The sequence below is a fragment of the Glycine max genome, chromosome 15 (assembly GCF_000004515.6).
Source record: "Glycine max cultivar Williams 82 chromosome 15, Glycine_max_v4.0, whole genome shotgun sequence".
NCBI lineage: Eukaryota > Viridiplantae > Streptophyta > Magnoliopsida > Fabales > Fabaceae > Glycine > Glycine max.
This window is the reverse complement of record NC_038251.2, coordinates 7305773-7328020: the sequence shown is the minus strand read 5'-3', so window position 1 is coordinate 7328020 and position 22248 is coordinate 7305773. Positions and strand designations below refer to the sequence as shown.

The 22248-nt window shown below is 29.8% G+C and overlaps 4 protein-coding genes across 5 annotated transcripts; 1 reads left to right on the top strand and 3 right to left on the bottom strand.

Annotated features, from left to right (window-relative positions):
• Positions 1 to 1820: 1820 nt before the first annotated feature.
• LOC100810812 (nuclear intron maturase 1, mitochondrial) lies at positions 1821 to 6361 on the top strand. Of its 2 annotated transcripts, none has more exons than XM_006597463.4 (2): positions 1821 to 4254; positions 5644 to 6361. In XM_006597463.4, exon 1 carries the CDS (start codon positions 1922 to 1924, stop codon positions 3980 to 3982), a length of 2061 nt encoding a protein of 686 aa, XP_006597526.2. In that variant the 5' UTR covers positions 1821 to 1921; the 3' UTR covers positions 3983 to 4254; positions 5644 to 6361. The 2 variants fall into 2 exon arrangements, with proteins under 2 accessions (XP_006597526.2, XP_003547207.2); XM_003547159.5 differs by having other exon boundaries at positions 5629 to 6361.
• A 646-nt stretch (positions 6362 to 7007) lies between these two features.
• LOC100810285 (uncharacterized) lies at positions 7008 to 7792 on the bottom strand. The gene has a single exon (XM_003547158.5). It carries the CDS (start codon positions 7661 to 7663, stop codon positions 7175 to 7177), a length of 489 nt encoding a protein of 162 aa, XP_003547206.1. The 5' UTR covers positions 7664 to 7792; the 3' UTR covers positions 7008 to 7174.
• Positions 7793 to 8900: 1108 nt separating this feature from the next.
• Positions 8901 to 13082, bottom strand: LOC100809755 (probable hexosyltransferase MUCI70). The gene is made up of 4 exons (XM_003547157.5): positions 12740 to 13082; positions 12431 to 12634; positions 11449 to 12009; positions 8901 to 10231 (listed from the first exon to the last, which is right to left on the bottom strand). Exons 1-4 carry the CDS (start codon positions 12990 to 12992, stop codon positions 9873 to 9875), a joined length of 1377 nt encoding a protein of 458 aa, XP_003547205.1. The 5' UTR covers positions 12993 to 13082; the 3' UTR covers positions 8901 to 9872.
• Positions 13083 to 15061: 1979 nt separating this feature from the next.
• On the bottom strand, positions 15062 to 16867 carry LOC100809217 (uncharacterized). The gene is made up of 4 exons (XM_003547156.5): positions 16417 to 16867; positions 15864 to 16004; positions 15483 to 15569; positions 15062 to 15383 (listed from the first exon to the last, which is right to left on the bottom strand). Exons 1-4 carry the CDS (start codon positions 16756 to 16758, stop codon positions 15213 to 15215), a joined length of 741 nt encoding a protein of 246 aa, XP_003547204.1. The 5' UTR covers positions 16759 to 16867; the 3' UTR covers positions 15062 to 15212.
• Between the last annotated feature and the right edge of the window lie 5381 nt (positions 16868 to 22248).

Sequence of the window (22248 nt, the reverse complement as noted above, 5' to 3'; positions counted from 1 at the left end):
TTTACACTAAAAACTGGAAGAAACTTCTAAGTAATCCATGTCTAGGAATAAAATGGTCTTATTTATGCATCTTTAGTTTTAAAGTAAATTACTTGATTTAGTTCTTAAGGGATCAGGGATGAAATTAAGTGATTTAAGATCTTTCACACGAGAAATTATGATTGTAGTAGTTTAACTGATGAAGACAATAGTTGAGATAACTTTAAATGGTGAAAAAATGTTTAACATTTCATCAAGAATAATTTTGGTAGGTCAAACACCCAACATTTCCACAAAAAAATGTACCAAATATCATTTTCCACCTCCAAGTATTTATTTTTCTTATCTTTTGCATCTTGCTCTACTTTCCTACCCTTTGTTATGATTGAAGTTTATATTCTGCATTTCACTCCAAAAGATATATAATTTTAGTCATTTATTCGCTTAAAATTCAATATATATAAACTCTAAGTGCGATCAAAATTCTTATAGATTCGACACTCAATCTTACTATTTAAATATTACTTTAACAAATTGATATATTTATCAAGGAGTTAACAAAGTTTTTTTAGGAGTTCTTGCACGAATAGATATCTTATTTATTACTCATGTCTTGTATAACTCATGTCTAAGGCAAGTGAACACCAAGATAAATAATTATGTTGTTGACTTATTTTTTTCCCCTAAATTCAATTTGATTATCCACAATCCTAATCTCTTCTCTTAATTAATGTTTAATGACCTTTTCTCATAATTTTCCTCATAAGTTTATCATCATGCATTTATACAATATTTTCACTGTCTTTATATAAAAACTGCTTTTTCTTAAAAAATTGAGGTGGATTCTTCACGGATTTCTCTAAACATGATATTGTTAATACATATTGTTAGACTACTGAGGCCTAGGCAATTGAAATTTAGCCTATATGGCTAAAATTTATAAAAATTAGATACGATAAAAAAAAAGTGAGAAGAAAATACAACAAAAAAAAAATATGATAGACAAAAATGATTCTATGAAGAAATATATTAAATAATAAAGTATAAAACTTATTTGTTAAATATTTTTATTGAATATATTTATTGCTTATAAACTATATTTAACATTAAATAAATATTTAAAAAATAATTAAGTTGTAGAAATGTAAATATAATATAGGGTTTGTAATATGATTTAAACAAATAAAATGATTTAGTGATTTAAGTGATGAAGGAAAAGGAAAGAGACTTGTATTTTATTCTTAACTCTACGATTTTTACAATATTTTTTTAAATTACAAACCACTTTTCTATATCATTAATTCACATGAGTGTGATTTCATTTATTTAAAATACAATAAAAAAATACCATGTCATGGTTAATTGATGATCAATTACTGGCTCAAGATAAATGAACTAAAATTACATAATTTTAAATTTAAAAAATTAAAATTATAAATTTAAGAATAAGGTGTCCAAAATTATGAATTAAAAATGATGAGAATATCAAAATTAAAGTTAAGTAGTTAACGACCTTGAGTATTGAGTATGAAATAAATGAGAAAAAATATCTTATTTTTAGTGTACACTGACAATAATTAATTAATATTTTCAGTTATAAATACTTCATATTAATATCATAATAAATAAAAAAAATTATATATTTATACCACACACAAGCTAAAATACTAATAACATTAACAGACCAACCGTATGAACTTTTACACTATCCGAACATTTTAATTAAATTCTTGAAATAAATATTTACTTTTTACAAAATTAAAACTATAGATTGGAAGAAGATTTATAAAAATTAAATAATTAATTTGACTGAACGGTATAATTTTTTCAGGTTTACTTTTATTCCGGGAGAATACTATGGTACTAGTAGTTAGTTTAGTTCCGATCCCAGTGAGGGAATGCCAGCCATCTTGCTCCACTCCACAGAGTATAAAATTAAAAAATGTCATTCAGGAAAATCGTCGAACACTTTCAGTACCGTCGCAGCACACTCTCTTCCTTCTCGCGTCCATTTTCAACTCATTCCTCGCAACCACCGAACCAAAACCAAGACCCTCACTCCCTAATGAAACAAGACCCAATCGAAATATGCACTTCCCTATGGGTCAAAACCTTCTCCTCTTCAACCACCTCATTCCCCAACCTCACCGGCTTCCTCTCCAACTTCGACCTCTGGCTCCTCGCTTACCAACGCTCCTGCGCCCACGCCACCGGCACCTTCCCTCCCCGTAACGCCGTCCACGCCACCGTCCTCCACTCCCTCCTCTCCCTCCGCAACGCCGTCATCCGCAACCGTTTCGAATGGAACGACAAAACCAACCCTCTCCTCCGCGCCCCCAACGACGCCGCCGTTTCCAAGCCCCTCTCCAAACGCAAATTCCGCGCCGCTATCCAATCCGGCAAGCCCTGCTTCCAGGACCGCGTCGTTCAGGAGATTCTCTTGATGATTCTCGAACCGGTTTTTGAACCCCGGTTCTCCCCTAAATCTCACGCGTTTCGACCCGGTCGAAACGCCCACACGGTTATTCGAACCATTCGGAGCAACTTCGCAGGGTATCTGTGGTTCCTCAAAGGGGACTTGACTGAGATTTTGGACCGCGTGGATCCGAATGTTGTAATGCGTTCCCTCGAAAAGGGTACCAGGGATAAGAAGATTTTAGGGTTGATAAAATCTGCGCTTGAAGGGGAGAATGAGAAATTGCGTGATGTGTCGCGCAAGGAAGAGAATGTTGAGGAGTTGAGGAGGTTAAAGAAGAGGAGGGCTACTAAAAAGAGGATTTTGAAAGAGAATGAACCGAAACCCGATCCTTATTGGTTGAGAACGTTTTTTAGTTTTGCTCCTGAGGAGGCTGCTAAACTACCTGATTATGGCCATTGTGGGATTTTGAGTCCTTTGCTTGCTAATGTTTGTCTTAATGAGTTGGATCACTGGATGGAGGAAAAGATTGTTGAGTTTTTCAGGCCGTGTGCATTTGATTCCATATGGAAGCATTCGATTGATGATGGGTGTCATAACCCTGCGTGGCCAGAGTTTGTTCCGTCGAGTGGGAGAGAAAAGACTAGGAAGATGGATTATGTTAGATTTGGGGGGCATTTTCTGATTGGGATCCGAGGGCCTAGGGAGGATGCTGCAGAATTGAGGAGGAAGATTGTTGCATTTTGTGAGAGTGTGTTTGGGGTGAGGTTGGATAATTCAAAGCTGGAGATTGAGCATGTTACTAGGGGGATACAGTTCTTGGATCATACAATATGCCGGAGGGTGATACACCCTACCTTGCGTTACACAGGTTCTGGAGGGAACATAGTGAGTGAAAAGGGTGTGGGGACTTTGCTTTCTGTTACAGCTAGCCTGCAGCAATGTATTCGCCAGTTTAGGAGGCTTGAGCTTGTGAAGGGTGATAAGGACCCTGAGCCACTTCCGTGTAATCCTATGTTGTATTCTGGTCAAGCTCATACGAATTCTCAGATGAATAAGTTCCTTGAGACCATGGCTGATTGGTATAGGTATGCTGATAATCGCAAAAAGATTGTTGGCTTTTGTGCATATGTTGTTCGGAGCTCTTTGGCCAAATTGTATGCTGCTAGGTATAGGCTGAAGTCCCGTGCCAAGGTGTATGGAATAGCTTCAAGAAATCTCAGTCGTCCTCTGAGGGAGAGCAGTAACAATTCTGCACCTGAATATTCAGATCTTTTGAGGATGGGGCTGGTTGATGCAATTGAAGGTGTTCAGTTTTCGCACATGTCTTTAATTCCATCTTGTGATTATACTCCATTCCCGAGAAACTGGATCCCAGATCATGAGAGGGTGTTGCATGAGTATATAAAACTTGAAAATCCCAAGTTTTTCTGTGAGTTGCTCAGATCTGTTAAGCGAAAAGGTTTAAGTCTGCCTCAAGATGAAATATCTCAAATGGTATGGGACTACAAAACTCTTGGGGTTCGTTACTTTCAATGTAACAAGGATAAAGAAATAAAATCTGATTTGAAGGAGATAACTGAGTAAACCTGGCAATGATCTAAAATTAGTGGTATCTTCTCAATATCAAGGTTCTGCTTCCAAATTGGTGTGATCTGGTAGAAAAATGGTTTTGTGTATTGCTGAGCCATTTTTTATGTTGAATACTTTAGGGTGAAAGACCTTCAAATACTAGAACACTAGTCCATGCTGGCATTATCTACATAAAAGGCAGAATACGTCCATTTGATGGGTGCATGGCTCAGATGGCAGCATTGCAATTAACTACTGAGTACAGACAATTTGGAATATGGCAACAGGTACAAACGATTTTTTTAACGTTGTTGAATTGCTAGTAATTTGGCGAATTTTTTTCCTAAGAGTTTGTAAGATTGAAGTTGAGATTCCTTGAGGCCATGGTTGAAATTGTTAATTGAAGAGGATATTGTACAATTACAATATATTAATAAAGATTTGTTTGCTGGTTATGTCACCAGGGAAGCACTGCTTACAAACTTGTATCTGAATCTCTGTTGAATGTTTGGCAACAGATTTCAAGTAATTTTAATGAAATATTCGAGAATAACTTTTTGCATGGGATACTAGGATATGGAGGGTCTCTTTTGGAATAGAAATTAAAAGAGGCAATTCCGTCTACTACTTGTAAATTTTAATGGTTGCAGGTTACATTTTTTTGGACATTGGTAGTTGATAATCTATAGTATTTGTAATAGCTGAAAGTCATATATATTAGAATTCTCCTCCCTGAACCAAAATATGGTACTGGTTATATATTTTCTGTAACTTCATAACAAATCTCTGCTTTTTGTTTATATTGCTCTTTCACTGTTTTTCTTTAAATTGGGTTTTGTATAACGGTTGTAGACCGAAAGTCTTTAGCACAGTTTAGTTTACCTACAAAAATAACTTGACTCTCAGAAACAAATGTTAATTAGGATTTAAAAAAACTTAATTATTCCCTTACTTATCACCGAGTAAAGATGTATCCAACATATTTGGTGCTGGAGTTTAGCTTTCAATGTTTTAAATTTTGATGTAATATCAATTATTTATGTTAATCAATCATTTTGTGTATATGGTGATTTTGTGCTTAAACATATGCTGATTTTCTTGCGACTGCTTAAATTATTTCCCAGGTGAGATTAATTCAATGACTTTATTCAAAATTCATGCAAGTTAAAATACAATGTAAATACTTAATTACATGCTGGGCATTAGTTGTGTAAATATCAATATTTTCTGCCAAAAAGAAGCTTTGAAGTTTACCTTGATTTGTATTTTATGCAAATGAATAGTGGTAATTCGCATTCAAATGAATAGTGGTAATTCGCATTCGCCTATGGAATTGACTTGGAGATTGCATACAAAAGTTTTAAGGCCACTGGTTGTTAGCTGGGATTTTAATTGCTAGGTTGTCTCCATTGTTCTTTGTTTCAATAAGGGGAATAGAAAAACCTTTTAAATTACTTGAGTTAAAACCTTTTTAATTTATTATTCAAGATTGAAAACAAGATACCTGCTGGAGACTATTACTTCAACGGTGTGTCCTTTAAGTGCCTATGCTTTAAAAACAGATCAACTTGTCTGACAGTTATTCCTACTAGTACATTAATTTGATTCTAAGTTTTAACGTTCTACGCATTATTGAATTAATAACATTAATGCTATTTCAGAAATTTGGTTTCCAGGGATGTATTGTTTAGTTGGACAGAAACTACTTTAATTCATGACCTGGAGGAAACCTTGATGATTGATGTACAGCTTAAAGAGAAGAAAAGTTTTCAAGGTATGATTTATCATTCAGTGTACCAGTCTTCCAGGAGCTTCCATTTAGATCCATCCCAACTGTGGTAGAAACCGTCCTTTCTCACCGACCAATAAACAGGGTGGTAGCCTTTGTCCCTCAAGGCATGGTACGCGTCCCAAGTGGTAAACCAGGGCAACCACAGCAGTGCATTCGAAATCTTGATCCACTGTGAGAGTGCAGTTGTGGTGATTGCCTGGTTTGAGATAAAAGGAAGAACCTTTGTTGCAACGAAGTTCTAATTGCACCTTGGGGTGTTGTTGTATGTCAGCAACTGTGTGTGGCTTGTGACTATAAGGCCTAGCAAGTGTTGATGTGCTCAGACAATAGTACGAGAGCAAGAGTAGAAAAAAAGGTGCAGAAGGGGTGAGGGAGAGCCATTGTTTTGCGTTGATGGGAATGGAATTTGTCTTTGATAGAGTGAGAGGAGCAGGGTGCTATAGCAGTTGAAACGTATTTTAGTTGGGGTCTACAGTTTCATGAAAAATTAAATGTTGCATTCCAGATGCAGCACCGTAGGTCTTCATTCTACGTTTTCTTTCCCAAAGAATGAGAAACATCATGAAAAAAAAAAAAAATAGAACATGTGATTTGAGAATTCATCTCCTGTAGGTTCACAAAGGTATTACTTTTTCTGATAATAAACACATTTTATACACCATTTTTTTTATAAAAAATAATACAAATTTACTTATTGTCTTTCTTCTACCCTTCTTCCATTAAAAAAAGTTTTTTTGCATTACTTTATTTTTCTTTCTTTCGTTAAAAATGATTAATATGTACAGTTTAGTTTTTCTTTTTACCATGATTTGAATTTTCAGCAAACTCTTTTATAAAGAATATTAATATATTTATTCTTTTCTTTAATGTTCATAAGGACAAAAAAAAATCCTAACTAATCTAGAGTTCGATCTAGAAATAAATAAAATTTGTTTAACAATTATTTTCATTAAGAATTAAATTTGAGTATTATTTTAACGTTCAATCTTTAACTTTCATACATTAATCACTTGTGTTTAAATTATATCATTAATTGAGATTTATGTTTTATATTTTATGATTCTTTTATAAAGAATATTACATTTTACACTAACAAGAAAAAAATTACATATTACAAATTTATCAAAATAAAAAATGGATAAAAAATTTTATAGAGAAAAAATTCAAATTTTGTCAATTTTACAAGAACACAAAACATATGGGATCTGTGAAAAAAAAAAACTTTAAGGACATATGAAATCAAAATCAAAACATGTAAATGTATATATGCATGTAATGTAACAGCACATTAATTCCTGCAATATGAGTTCTCAAGCTAATCTATATATAAGAATAAAACAAATTAAAAAAAGAAAAAACTAACGTAGAATACCCCAAAATAATAATCATCCCAGAACAAATTTTCTTCCATCCCTTCATGATTTGGTTGATAGGTACGTTTCTGCATGATCATGTTCTTGCTGTTGTTGTTGATGTTCCTCTTGGAGAGAGAATGCTGAGAGAGGAAAAGACCTTGCAATCCCAGAGGAGTTGGCGAACGTTATCTTACCGGAAGCAGGGTCATCCACGAAGATCTCGGAGATGCTGACCCATATGAAGAGCTCTTTGGTCTTGACACCCGTCACCCTCCGCATGCGGTGCTCCTCCACGAACGCCGTCACCTCCGTTGCGTACGAGACGGTGCGTCCGATGGTGGCGAAGCGGTGCTCCTTCTTGTGCCTCTGCTTCAGCCACACGAACCCCGTGGTGCGGTTGTAACCCATCTCCACGATGTTCTCCAGCGGGAGCAAGCCTCTTGGGAGGAGAATCTCGTCCAAGAGGAGACGTGACTTTTGCGTGCACACCGCTTCGCCCTCGTAGATCTCAGCTTCCTCGCGGTGGTGCTCTATTTTTGCGGTGGCCATTGTGGTGGGGTTAACGGGAACACCACAATTAACGTGGGAAATTATGTTTAAGGTTTGGTTATGGGATTCATTGAGAATTTGAGATGAGAAGTTTCGGTGCAACTTGCTTTGCTAGAATTAGAATGTTTGTGCTACCAATGGTTGTATGGTACTTCCTTCTTCCAAAATAATTATAAAAAATATAATATTTTAAAATAATTATCGTTTTAGTTTTTAATATAATATTAGTTATTTTTTATAGTATTAATAATGAAAAAATATAAATAAATTATTATTAATATAAGATTATTTTTATAAAATTATTATTTTTCTTCATTATTTATTATTAATTTAGATAAAATAACTTAAGGATAATAACTATTTTAATACGAAAGAAATAGTAATTAGTTAGTTATGATACTGACCAGCGATTTGGATTCTAGCATGGGGTAGTGTCATTCGGACCAGGCTCGCATCATTAAGAGACTAACATAAATTATTCAAAATTGTTCACGAAATTATGAATGGCATTTATTATTAAATAAAATGATTTTTATTCTATAATTCTCTATAAATTTCAAGAGCTTAATTTTTAGGGTCTCGTTAAGTAATGTTTTTAAGGAATGAAAAGTAAAATGTATTTATTTTAAAAAATTTAGGAGATCACAAAAAATAAATCATTAGTACAATTGTATACATCCCAATAAAAAAAATCTATTTTTATTTTAAATTTCTTAACATTTGCTAATTTTTATATATTAAAACTGTAGACTATTAATTAATAAAAATCATAATAGATATTTTATGTTTTTAAAGTGATTGATCAATAAACTTATGATATGATAATTTATGATTAAATAATAATATAAAATCTCTTTATATTATTAGTGGACTATTTTCTCAAATTGTAATTAATAATAAAGAAACATCTATAGAAAAACATAACTATTTTCTCCAATATCTTTCAGGAGAAATAATATTACTTGAACCAAATAAGACTATCATACACAGTAAAATGTTTCTTCTAAGTATTCAGCATATTTTAAACTTAAACTTAAAGATAACTAGTTTGATAACAAAATTCTAAATCAATTGATCTAGCTGTTACGTAGTTACATTTTAAATTTTAATCATGATTTTCTTATGTCCAAAATTATGTGTCTATCCTATATATCTCTCATTTTTTTTTATCATATTATTCATCACATTCTTCTTTTTTTTATCTTTCTCTTTTGCATTTAATCGGAGGGGGTTTGAAAGAAAAACATTTTTTGCTCAAATTTTTAATACCTTTGCAAGTGCATGATGAGCTGTACTGAAATTAAATTTTAATAATTGGCATTATTGTTATGCGATTTTCAATATAAAAATTACGTAAGATACTAAAAATAACGTTTGAATAGAAGTTTGCACTACTTTATTTCTACATTAGTATTTTGTAGCACTACGCACCTTTTTATATTATACTACTTCACAATATTATATTTTTTACTTCTCTTTGTTACATCGATCAACCCCTCTTTTCCTTATTTTTTTTCCGTACGTATTTCTTTTTTATTATAAATAAATTATATAAATATTTTTTCCTATTTTGATTTTCTACATTCTTTTCTTGGTTTAGATGACGTTGAAAAAGTATGAAAAGAGTGAGCGATACGTTTATTCGAGATTTTCAAACTTTTTCTGTTCTAAGCTACCTTGGGATTACCACGTCTTCTTATTTAAGAAACAAAACATTTTGATAATGATTACATTAATTCTTTGCACAATTTACAACAGCAAGTGCACAATTCAATGAATAAAAAATTTGAGCAAAAACAAATAAATCCAAAAGAGAAGAAAGAGGAAACACTCCTGCTAGCTTGTAACAGGCTGTGAGATTTTCTCTACAAATAAGAGAAGACAAATGTTATCAAATGCTGTTTGGATACTAATTAAAAGATTTAAAGTAAAAACATTTTTATTTGAAGATAAAATTGTTTTCTTATAATTTTTATATTAAATATTTTTTTCTTAATTTTTTAATCAGTATTCTAAGAGGACTAGTTAACAATACTGGTAAAAGAATAACAATACTTGTAAAAGAATTGTTTTTCTTTTTCTCCAAATATATATCTTTATCGATTTTTTTCATTTTTAATCTGCTTAACACTTTGTTAAAAGACAAATCCATCTACTAGACTCTTATCTTTCTTTGTTTTTTGTCCTCTTTTCTTCTCTTATGGGGTCATTAATCATTTGATGATTCCCCCCACATTATAGAAAGATACTTTTGGCACTTGCTGCAACAACTTCCATTCACATACAACAAATCAGGGTGTGCCCTTTTGGTTCTTCCTGAACTGAACACTTTCTTCACAGTGGTCCCATCACTGCTCTTGAGATTGTGTCTGTACTCCACTGCCACCTGTTCAAAAACTTCTACCTCAAACATGTTCAGCTTCAGGTTGGGCTTCATGTGATCTCTAACAAATGCAAAAGGCAATTGGTCTCTTGGGTTAAATGCCTGCAACTCATTGAATATGAGGCAGGAGAAGAGGTTACTGCCAAGTCCATGCCTCCTTAATATCAAAGCACTATCTGGTACATCTGCCAAAATCAATTAAAAGAAATACCATAAATTTTTAGGTATAGAAGATATGGCATATAGGACTGTTTATTGTCCCTCTTATGTTTTTATTATTATTTTTATTTAAATAAATTTTATCTGAAATGTCATTCTTTTTTATTAATCAAACCAGTAGTAATTTAAAAAGTTTTCATATAATTGAATATTTGAATTAAACATATCATATGCAAATACTGAATGACAATGAACACTCCTTCGTTTTCTGTATGGGCCTTGTTAGGAATAAGGATGATAAACATAGCATATGCAAAATGACAAAGATGATTAAGCCAAAGAACAAAATTACGTAAAAAAGTGCATGAGTTCACCCATTAATGTTTTAAAGACTGAAATTGTTAACAAAATATGTAATGTAACAAAAAATGGAGCTACTTGGATGGCAAGATCCAATAATTTTGGGACACATTTGACGGTGTAACAACTACAACTTCTGGACCATGATTTTGGAGATCTACTTTCATTATTGAAGTTTAATGCAACTTTTCTTCCTACTTGAATATGAAATGTTGTTAGATCATAAGAAAACTAAAATCTTAGGCTTGCTTTCTTGTAATTGAAAGGAAACCTAATACAATGGCAGCTTAACTTTGATTAGGTGCCAACGTCCCCAAGCTAAGACCTATGATAAGTTTCACAGTTCCATGTCACCAAAAAAGAATTGATTAAGGACAACTAGGTCAACAGAAAAGAACTACGTACCCCATATGGAAGAAACCTTGTAGTCACAAGCCTTCACCACTAAAGACATTGCAAGGCTTACGTACCATATTATATTTATGGTCAATGGCGGTGCAAAAGTTCTCACATTCCTTAAACTAATAAATGCCGTCACGCTCTCCCAGATTGTAACTTCAAATTTAAGTGTGTATTTGCTAAAGTCAAAAGTATGTTGTATAAAACCTTTTCTAAGGTTCGTGCTATAATAGACTTAAATATGAGGCATGAATTTGGATTGGTTTAAAGTTTATGTTCACTTGCCCTGGCAACAAATTGTCATAAGCTTAAGCTATCTCAATCAACTTTTAAGGTGCATTGTTTCAAATCTTCAACACACATAAAGATGGGCATTTCTAGATGTTACAATTGTAATTTGTAAATAACAAAGTTTGCAATTTTGAATGACAAATGAAGGCCCAGAATTCATGCTAGAAATTAACATTAAAAAAAGTATAGTTACCTGACACATAGGGTTGTTTGTTGGGACTCCATGGTTGCAATCCATTTTCACAGTATGTCTCCATTTGTTCCTTCAAGGCGTTGACATCCAACAATTTCTTCCATCTTGCAGTTGCCATTGCTTCTTCCATGGTATGAACATAATAAGGGTGTTTTGATATAGCCATGTCTACATTTTTAGATATAACAAGAGAATGAATCAACAATAACGGATCAACCATTAGTTGCAACTTTGCGTCTATCCAAATGCTGAAGTGGGAATGTGGGAATAACCTATGGACTAAATACTTTGGTATAACCCCATTCATTGCTGGGTTCTGATACAAATTCTCTTTTGCAACCTTCACAATCCTCCATACACCTATCTTGTATTCTCTTGAATTTATTGAAACCAATCCATGATGTTCAAGACCTTTGAGGGTAACATCATCTACAAACATAAAAAAACACACTTCTTGCAATGTATTGGACCCAAGGCCCTTCGGTTGACGAATTTTATCATGATCATTGAAGATTGCTGAAACCACAACCACACTGTCACACTTCTCCATCGCAATTCGATCTACATCAAGAGAAAAAGCATATAACATTAGTGAATTACTATGAAATATCAAACTAAAAAAATGAGTTGAAAACGACGGATTCATCTCCTTTAATTTGCACTCACAGTTGTTGATCAACAAATATTGTGATAAAATCAAATACAAAAGTAACAAAATTGAAAATTAATTATAATTTTAACAGTTGATTTTCTTATTATTGTAATTATTGTATTTTATCTTCTAAAATGTATTTCTCTCACAGGGCAAAATTGGATGATTTCATTGGCACTATGATCTCATTAATGTAAATAATCTCTGAAAAATATTTATCTTTCTTCATATCAATGAATCTCAGTGACATGTTATAACCAATCAAAAGTTGATGGTTGAATATTTCTAGGGTGAATTGAGATCTGACTAGTGAATTCACGTGTAACTGACCGGAATCACTAATTGGAAATTTCTTCAGAAATCCGCATGGAACTTCCGTGCTATCATTTTGGTGATCAAAATAAGAAAACCTCGAAAGGGTGTTGAGATTCCCCCCAAAACTATCCAAATTCCCTTGCATATACCGCAGAGCCCCTGAATAGCCTACATTGTTATTGCGGCAATTCTTGATCTCCTTCACAACATCCGAGTAATCTGAATTCACAATCCGCGACCCATTAGCAAAAAGTGATTATCTTGATCACGTAAACGAGAAGAATTCATGCGATGGGATCATGGGTAGGTTATTGGTAATGGTACCTGAAAAGAAAACAGGGGAAGAACATGTAGAACGGGTGGTTGACACAGCGTACTTGTGCTCCCCATAGGAAGAAGGGTAAGAGAAGAGAGAATTCTGAACGGGATCCGAAGGGGACGATCGGAAGAAACATTTGGATTGGGACAGAGAGGTGTAGAGAGCAAGGAACAGAGTGGTGAAGAGATAGAACAGAGAAAAACAGAGGAGCTTTGAGTGGAAGATAAGAGGTTTAGAAGTTCTTATTAGCCTCCCCATAATAAAGTGATCTTCTTTGGGGATTTCTTTTGCATGGGTTTGGTTTGTTCTTGTTTAGTTTTGGTTCCACTTTGTTTAGTGAGAATTGAATTGATGATGATGACCCACTCAGGCCATTACTCATCAACTTCAACAATATAAAATTTGTGAATTTGTTTAATTTTTTAAAATATTTATTTTATTTTTTCACTGCTTTTTTAAGTATTTCTGTTAAAAAAATTATTTTCTACTTATTTTGATAAATAAATCTTATTTTTCTATTAAAAATTATTTTTAAAAAATTATTATTTTTTAGTTTAAACAAATCAGTCCTTTATTCCTATCTAGGTGGGTCTTCTTTTAGTGAGCTACTTCCATGACACAAGGCTCGTATTGGTTAAGAATGGGTAAATATATTATATATTTATCTACTCAACTCTTTAACTAATTTAAAGAAAGTGAAGCTGTGAGAATAAATGCAATAAATTAAAATAAAATGTATTATTTAGCACCATCAATTTTTTATTTTTTGTGTATTTTTTTTTCTGATGTAGTGTATTTATATTTAAAAGAACACAATTGTTCTCTTAATCATTTCGGCCACTTTAAAGGGTGGAAGAGGGTTACGTTAGAGAGATTTCAAATTATATAATAATTATACAAACTATTATATAGTTTAATAACTTTTTTTAGCTAATTCGATACCAAAATTGTCATTGAATTGAAAATTCATATCATATGAAACATATATACACAAGTGTTAAGAAATTTTGAAAACTTAAGCAAAATTCATATTAAAGTTTAACTTAATAAAATACATAAATTTTAATTTAATTTTATTTTTTATCTACTACAACATTATTGCTCAAAGTTTATAATAAAAATGTAACTCCTGCTTGTATCCATGACATTATATCAAGGGAAAGCATCTTATTATGATGCTGTAAAAAAAAGCTTATAATAAAATGTTTTTAACATTTCACTCTTAATATATAAAACAATAAATTAATTCAATCTATGCATAACATAGTTAATATTAAATACGATTAAAGTAAATTTAATTTTAAAAAACTACTTTAAATAATAAAAAATAATTATAATTGTCAATATTATTTTAGAAGCTTACATGAATTTGAAAAATAATGCTATCTTTTGTTATAATTTAACACTTTTATTGGAGAATGAAATTCTTTTCTATTTTCACTTCTTATCATTATTTTTAAAAATGAATAAAGATCCTTAATATTATAATACTCACTAGAACTTTTTTTTTTTTCAAAATTGACATGTACATAACAATTTTTTAATTCATCCTCTCGTTCAAGGTTTTCGATTTTAAGGATAAAAAAAAAAAAATCAAACACGTACGATTTGATAAGATGAAAAATATTCAAATTAGTTGGCTTTGAAGTTCTAATGAATGAAGAAAATCCCTCTAACGCATCAGTAAGGAAGAATGTGGGATCAGGATTTGGAGTAATTTATAGAGATCAGAATGGAGATATGTTTAGCAGCTGCATCTCTATTCGTTCCTAACTATTATGAAGCACTATAGCAGAGGCCTTAGTACATGACTGTGTGCAGCTATCTAAGCTTGGTAGTTTAATTTTCATTCTGGGTTATGCTAATATAATAGGTTGGTCAATAGACTCATTGTGTCTTTGTATACAAAATTGATTTTAAATTAAATTAATTTTATATAATTGATTATTGTAGAATTAATATTGGTAGAAGTAAAAATTATTTTTACTTGTTTCAACTCTATCATGATTTTTTTTGCATCATAATTAATTTTACTATAATTTTAAAAACAATCCAAACACAAAAAAATTTATGAAAATCAAAGTTATTCCACCTTACCATAATCTACCATAATTTTAGAGCTTATCGAAACACACACTCACTCATTTAGCTTCTACTTTTAAAGAAGTGTCTTGGGACACTTCTTGGTTAATAAAGCATCATCTAATTCAAAAAAAAATTATTCAATATAAAAGGAGAAATTAACACCAATGACCATCTATGATATTGTTACTATCTGAACCTGTAGAAAACTTTTTATTTTCAAAATCAGCACAATTAAGTCTCGGTGAAACTGTAAAATCATATTTTATTAAAATATGTATCTCCGGTAAATTTCTTTATGCATATAATTACATAATTATTGTATGCCGGGAGTTTTTTTTTTTTTTGTAAGTTTTGACAACAATGTAGTGAAGATATATACAACAATTAAAGAGTTCATGAATTTTCATGGTTTTGCCTAGCATTAGCTTGTAGAAGTCGATCCACGTGACGTTTAAAATGATCAAAATCGATTTCACGACGGAAAGCTGGGTCTCGTACTACGATGAATTCATCCCAATGTTGTTTAGCTTCTTTTATGCTCCCCAGCATTTGGTATATAATTGCCTGTAAAATATTTCAAAAACAAGGTAATTAATTAAGCATGAGCCAATAAATTTAATATTAGTAGATATAGTACACTTCTATAAGTGAGCATGTATGTACCTTGAACAGTGGGCGTCGTGCATCTTTAAGCGATTCATCTTTCAAGCATTTACATTTCAGGGCAGTTTCTAAATCTTGTTTTCCTCCCTGCCAAACGTTAGGATTAATCTCACTTTTCATGGATAATATAGGAATTCATGTGAACACATTAGCTAGGGTTAACCTAATAATAGGCATGAGCCAAAAAATGAACATGTGTATGTATTTTTCAGCATCGATACCAAATAATATGTTTGACGAAAAAAAGTTCATGTTATTAGGTTGAGATTTAAGCATGAATATTTAAGAGGTCCATTCAATAGAAGATATTTCAGTAGATAGCTAGTCACTAGCCAGATTAATTGCCATTCAATATATTATTGGAAAATTGAAATTAGATACCTTGTAGATTAGCACTTCTACGAGCAACATTTCAATCTCGTAGGCTTCATGTGGTTTATCACTGGCCTTTTTTAGCGCCTGTGCAAGTATATTCTCTGCTACACCTTCCTTTTCACTGTTTTCCAAATCCTCTACATTTTGCTTCAATGTATATTATAAGAGAGCTCTTAGTTCAAATATAGCAAAATCAATATCTGACTAAAATTTATTGAAAATTATAAATTGTTGTGGTCTCACTATTCATTTTAGGATTATTTTGTAATTTAAGAGTGAAACCTATAAAATTTTGTGATTTTTAATAAAGTTTAGTCAATAATATTAAGAGTGCTAAACAGATAACGATACTACTTATTAGCATTCCTATTTTTTATATATTTCTTCTTCTCTATTTCACTCCTCATTCAAACAAAGCATAAATCCTATGCTTAATTTGCAATTCAATATTTATTCCACCAAGTTTCAGAAAATTATGATACTTTGCAAAGCCACTTTGTTAACTAGTCCATAAATCTGGAACAAGAACAAGCTGGTAAAATATATTAATGTGTCAAACCTGAAGAATCATTAAATCAGGAAGTTCTTTCTGAAGTTCCTGTTGAAGGGCACCTGCGCTGTCTGGAGCTGATGATATTTGAGCTTCTTTGTATGTTTCTGTCTCCAATCTATTCCATGCTCGATAGCCACCATGAAGTTCTCTAAGAAAAATGGATACAGACTTGGGCCCAAGCTTGGGCATGGACTGGGGCTCGGACTTGGGCCCGAGCGTGGGCTCAGTCTCAGGCTTGGGCTTTGGTTTGGGCCATCTCTTTAACACATAAATCAAAAGAGAAAGACCGCCGGCGGCAAGGATGGTACACGATATTTTTCCATAGTTAGAATTGATAAATTTTTTCATATCCTCACAACAACTTGGAGCAAGAGAAAAATTACAAAACTTTTCTATTCCTTTTCCTCTACGAAGGAGAAGAGTAATTTTTCATAAGGGTGTCTTCCAAATTGAAAGCAATATAAATATTGTTACATAGCTAGTGAAATGTCATCAGGTATTATGATTCTATTCTTGGCATATAAGTAAAGAAATGAATACTTTTCGTCCTGATACCTTGTTGGAAGTAAAAGATAGGTAATGAAATCAATATCTTAAAGAATCCCCCCTGCTATAAGTAAAAGATATTCGCTGCTCATAGATGATAAGTAAAAGGTGGGGATATACATCAATGCGTCAAAACCTCAAGTTAGATCCTTGCTTTTTCTACTGAATGTGGCCAATTTTTTTTTTTTTTTTTGCTTTTTTTATTTGGGGTGGATTTTAAATTATTATGGAATATGAAATATTGGGACAGGTGTTATGATTTTTTATTTTTTTATTTTTTTACAACTTCATTATTTTATTTTTTTATCTTACAACTTTAAAGTTATAAGTTTAACTTTTTTTATTTTATGACTTTGAAGTCATTTTTTTTTTTACGTTTAAAGTTTTTTTATTAGGATTTTTTATAATAGTGCATTTTCTTTTGTTTTGCTCTCAATTTTTAAAAAAATTGTAAATAATTTCATTTATTCAATTATTAAATAAATATTTTTAATTTTACTTGTAATTATTTTTATTTAATATCTTGTATATATTTTTTATTTGATTTTATTTAATATGTTATATATTTTTTTAATATCATTTTATTTAAAATATTTTATATAACTTTTGAATATTGTTTTTAAAATATATTTTATATATTTAATATTTATATAATTTTTAATAATGTTATTGAATTTGATTTTTTTTGTAAATGAAATAAATAATATAAAATACTTAAATTTTAAAAAATTAAAATTTTAAAACACTTTAATTTAAAAATCCAAGACATTTAAATGAAAATTACATATTTTTTTAACATAATCGTAATAATTATCCATACAAATAAGTAGACCGCTAATATCATTTTTATTTTTAATGTTTCATTTTGTATTGTTCATATTATACTAATGTTTTATACTATTTTTAATTTAACAACAACTTTTATTACTAAATTATTAGATGTTGTTAATAGTAAATTTCTTTATACAAAATAAATAATATTATTTCATAAATTATAAGTTAATCTTAATAACAAAATATTTTAATATTTGTTTTAAAATTTAAGTTTTTTAAATAAAAAAATATTAAAAAAAGTTAATTAAATAACATTATGTTAGTTTTTCTATTTCATTTACAAAACAAATCAAATTCAATAATATTATTAAAAAAATTATCTAAATTTCATATAAAACAATATTCAAAAACTATATAATATATTTTAAATAAAAAATAAAAAAATATACAACATATTAAATAAACCATATAAAAAATATTAAAAAAATTATCTAAATTTTAAATAAAATAATATTCAAAAACTATATAAAAATATTTTAAATAAGACAATATTAAAAAAATATATAACATATTAAATAAGCCATATAAAAAATATGTACAAGATATTAAATAAAACTAATAACATCTAAAAATAAAAATATTTATTTAATAATTAAATAAATAAAATTATTTATAATTTTTTTAAAAAATTGAATGCAAAAGAAAAGAAAATACAGCTAAATAAAAAATCCTAAAAAAATTTAAACATAAAAAAATACGAATTTAAAGTCATAAAATATAAATAAAAAACAATTAAACTTACAACTTCAAAAATGATAACATAAAAAAAAAATATACAACTTTAAAGTCGTAAATAAAAAAAAACTAAAGTCATAAAAAATTTACTATTTAAATAAGTAAACAAAATAATAAATAATTTATTATGACTTCTAACTTAGAAGTCATAATATCTATTTCAACTTTGTTTGATTTTTTGTAATAATTTAAAATTTATCCAAAGAAAAAAAAAATTCCCCCATTTGACTAAAAAATTCTGAGATCCTTCTCCATGAATGTGTAATATTGTGTGAAGTATGAAAATATATCGTCCCACAAAGATTTTTTTTGGCTGTTTAGTTCATTGATCAAATTCACCTCAAAATGTACTTGGAATTTATCCCACCGATGTACCAAAATAATGGGTATTTTAGTCAGTGAAAACTAAACTATAAAATCCAACTTGCGAAAACAAAATCAAAAGAAAAAAAAAAAACGAAGGAACACAAATAAAATAGTTGTTACAAAGTTATGATTCCCTACTTAGTGCCTACTTACAAATGTTAGTTTTATTTAAAACAACATTAATAGTCATTAATAAGGTACCTTCCAACCAGAAGTGTATTTTATGCTTGCTTCATAAATGTATTTTTTTATATTTTTTTAACTATTATTCATAATTTTTTATTATGTTTTATCTTCATAGTTCATTATGAATAAAAAAAACACTGAAAATGGAAAGGAGAAGAGATATATCGTAAAATTCAAAAGGAGAAAAGTTATATTTGAAGAAAAAGATACGTAACATTTGACTAAAAAAAGTTACATAATAAAATAATTTTTACTGAAAAATTAAGACTTAAATGTAATTTTAATCTTCTTATTTTATTCATTCCAGAATTTTAGTCCCTTTATATTAAAATTGAGAGATTTGATCTTCTTATTTTTAAAAATCTATAATTTTAGTCATCTCATTTCAAAATAGAGAAATTTAGTCATTCTATTTTAAAAAATCAGTTATTTTAATTCTTTTATTTAAAAAAAATTATAATTTTAATCAAATTCTCAATTTTATCTATCTTTTATTTTATTTCTTTTGGTTCAATTAAACCTTAAACCTAACATATTCATTTAAAGTATCATTAAGAAATGGTTTAATCAATTATAAAGTAAGAAACAAATAGGAAAAATTGAATATTAAAATTTTTTTATAAATTTTCTAAAATATGAAGACCAAATATTTGTATTTTGAAATAAGAGAACTAAAATTGTGAATTTTTTAAAATAAAAATACTAAATATCTCAATTTTAAAATAGAGAGATCAAAATTATGAATCCAGTAAAATAGAGAGACTAAAGTTACAAGAAAAAAATTAATTATATTTATGAGAATCACCTTTAGTGTAAAAAAAATTAAATTTCACCAAAATAAAAATAATAAACTTTTAAGAAATAGTACTAAGAATTAATGTACTTTTAAGTTCCATTTTCACTTCCTTTCAATTCCACAATCTGTTTTTTTTTTTTTTACAGGGATAAAGAAAACTTTTTTGGTATCATTTCCTCCAAAACATTTGGAATTCGTCTTTTTTTTTTAGGTGTATTCTATTTTTGTTATAGTCTTCATAAATTTATCTAAAACTAGATAATGCCTTCTTTTCATGTAAATGTTGGGCCCAAGCAAGACTGCTAAAACAAATTGGGCTTTAAAAGCCGAACTCATCCTGCAGTACAACTTGCAAGTAAGCTTATGTTTTATTTATAAAGATCGAAAGAAAAAAAAAACTTGCTTATAAAAGGCATGAATTCTGGACTAAAATTAAAATAAAAGAGATCCTTATTCAGCCCAATAAAAAATAGTATTATCCAAATCAACTGTCCTACACTAACATTAAATTCTGGGGGAAAAAAATTCCTACAACCAATTAATATTCATAAAAGTTGGCTAACACAACCTAACATCAACCAAAAGGTCTAGCTTAATTTACTATAAATTTTTTAGTATAAATGTTATTTTAATTTTTAATGTAATATTAATTTTTTTTTCATTTATACCCTAATAATATCAATGATAGCAGAACAAATTATAAATGGATTAATAATATAATGTTAATTTGTAAAATTACTACTCTTTTTTATTTTTGTATAATTTTTGTAGTTTGTGTAAAAATTATATGACAACACTTATTATACAGGAGTAATAAAGCGGGATAATTCGACCCATTTTGGTCCGTCCCATCTCTAGCCCACCAAAAATGGGTCAAGCAGGCTAGTCCGCCTTTTAATGGTGGGTTGAAAATTTTGGTCCACTCTTATTTGGAGTGGGTTGATAGATTGGTGGGTTGACATATCAAAAATGAAAAATAATTAATATCTTATTTCATAAAATTAACCAAAATGAATAAATTTAATTTTTTTAAAAAATAAGAACAAATTTAGTTAGAAAACATAAAGTATATCAATTATTCATCCTAAATTTAATTTTAATATAATTTTTCTATAAATATTAGAGAAATTGAATTTATAAAATAATATAAAAACAATAATCAATATATACATATCGATTTTTGAACAATAGTATAAACTTTTAAAAAAATACAAAATGATAACCTAAAACCTAATATCTACTGGTATTTACATTTTTATAGAAAAAAAAATATGTATGATAAGCTGGCGAGCCCACCCACCCCGCTTTGCCATTGGGCTGTCGGGCTGACGGGTTTGGTGGGATGAACCATGACAGGTTGAGTTTTCCGTCCAACCTCACCAAATTGACAGCAGGTGATAGGCTGACTTGTAAGAAAGAGTATAATTTAAATATTTATGTAATATTTTTAAGTTTAAATAAATATAAGTTAAAAGAGAAGATTATTTAACCTGTAAAAGCATATACATCCACTACATATACATAAAACAATCGACACAAAATTATTTAAATTTAAATAATATTTTTATTTTACTTAAATAAAATTACCTCTAATAGAAAATATAGGAAATATAGGTAATACATACTAGAAAGGAAAAGAAGTACACACTTGCCGTATATATCCCCTCTTATATAACTATATTGATTCATTTTATTGATGGTCATCATCAGATTATTTCTTTTTATTGGAATGATAAATCAAAAAAATTATAACAAACTTTCATGATTTAGGTTTCATTTCCTCCCAAATCCTCTTTAAACCAACCCACGAACAAGTTGTATCATAAAAAGGCTAAAATTGTGTTGATATGGCGTGCTTCTTTCTTTTTTAATGACTTTTCTCCCCTCGTACGTGGTTTTTCTTCTTCTTAAAAACTACAAATATCCTTTACAAAAAGACAATTATATTTGAGCAGTAATAGTAAGAGATAAATTTTTCATTTCAAATATTTAACTCAAGTATAAATGCTTAAATTCAAAAGTATGAATTAAAACTGAAACAATATCACCTAAGTTAATACAAAAACTCAATTCTCCCTCTCTATTGGCATCTTTCTCTAGACAAAACCAAATGTGGTAGTTCCTTTCCCGTTAACCGCTTTTTTATTACTTTGTTGCTGAAAGATATCCATTTATCTATAATCTACGAACTAACGATATATTCATACACAGTGATGAACCTGCTTTTAGTGGGTAAAAAAAACACCCTTTTCAAAGGAGATAGATAGATATACAATTCGCGTGATAAATGTTTGGGGGCTGGATGTGAATGTGAATGTGAATGTGAATGTCTGGGCACTGGCATGATGTTAATTCATGACTAGTACACAAACAAA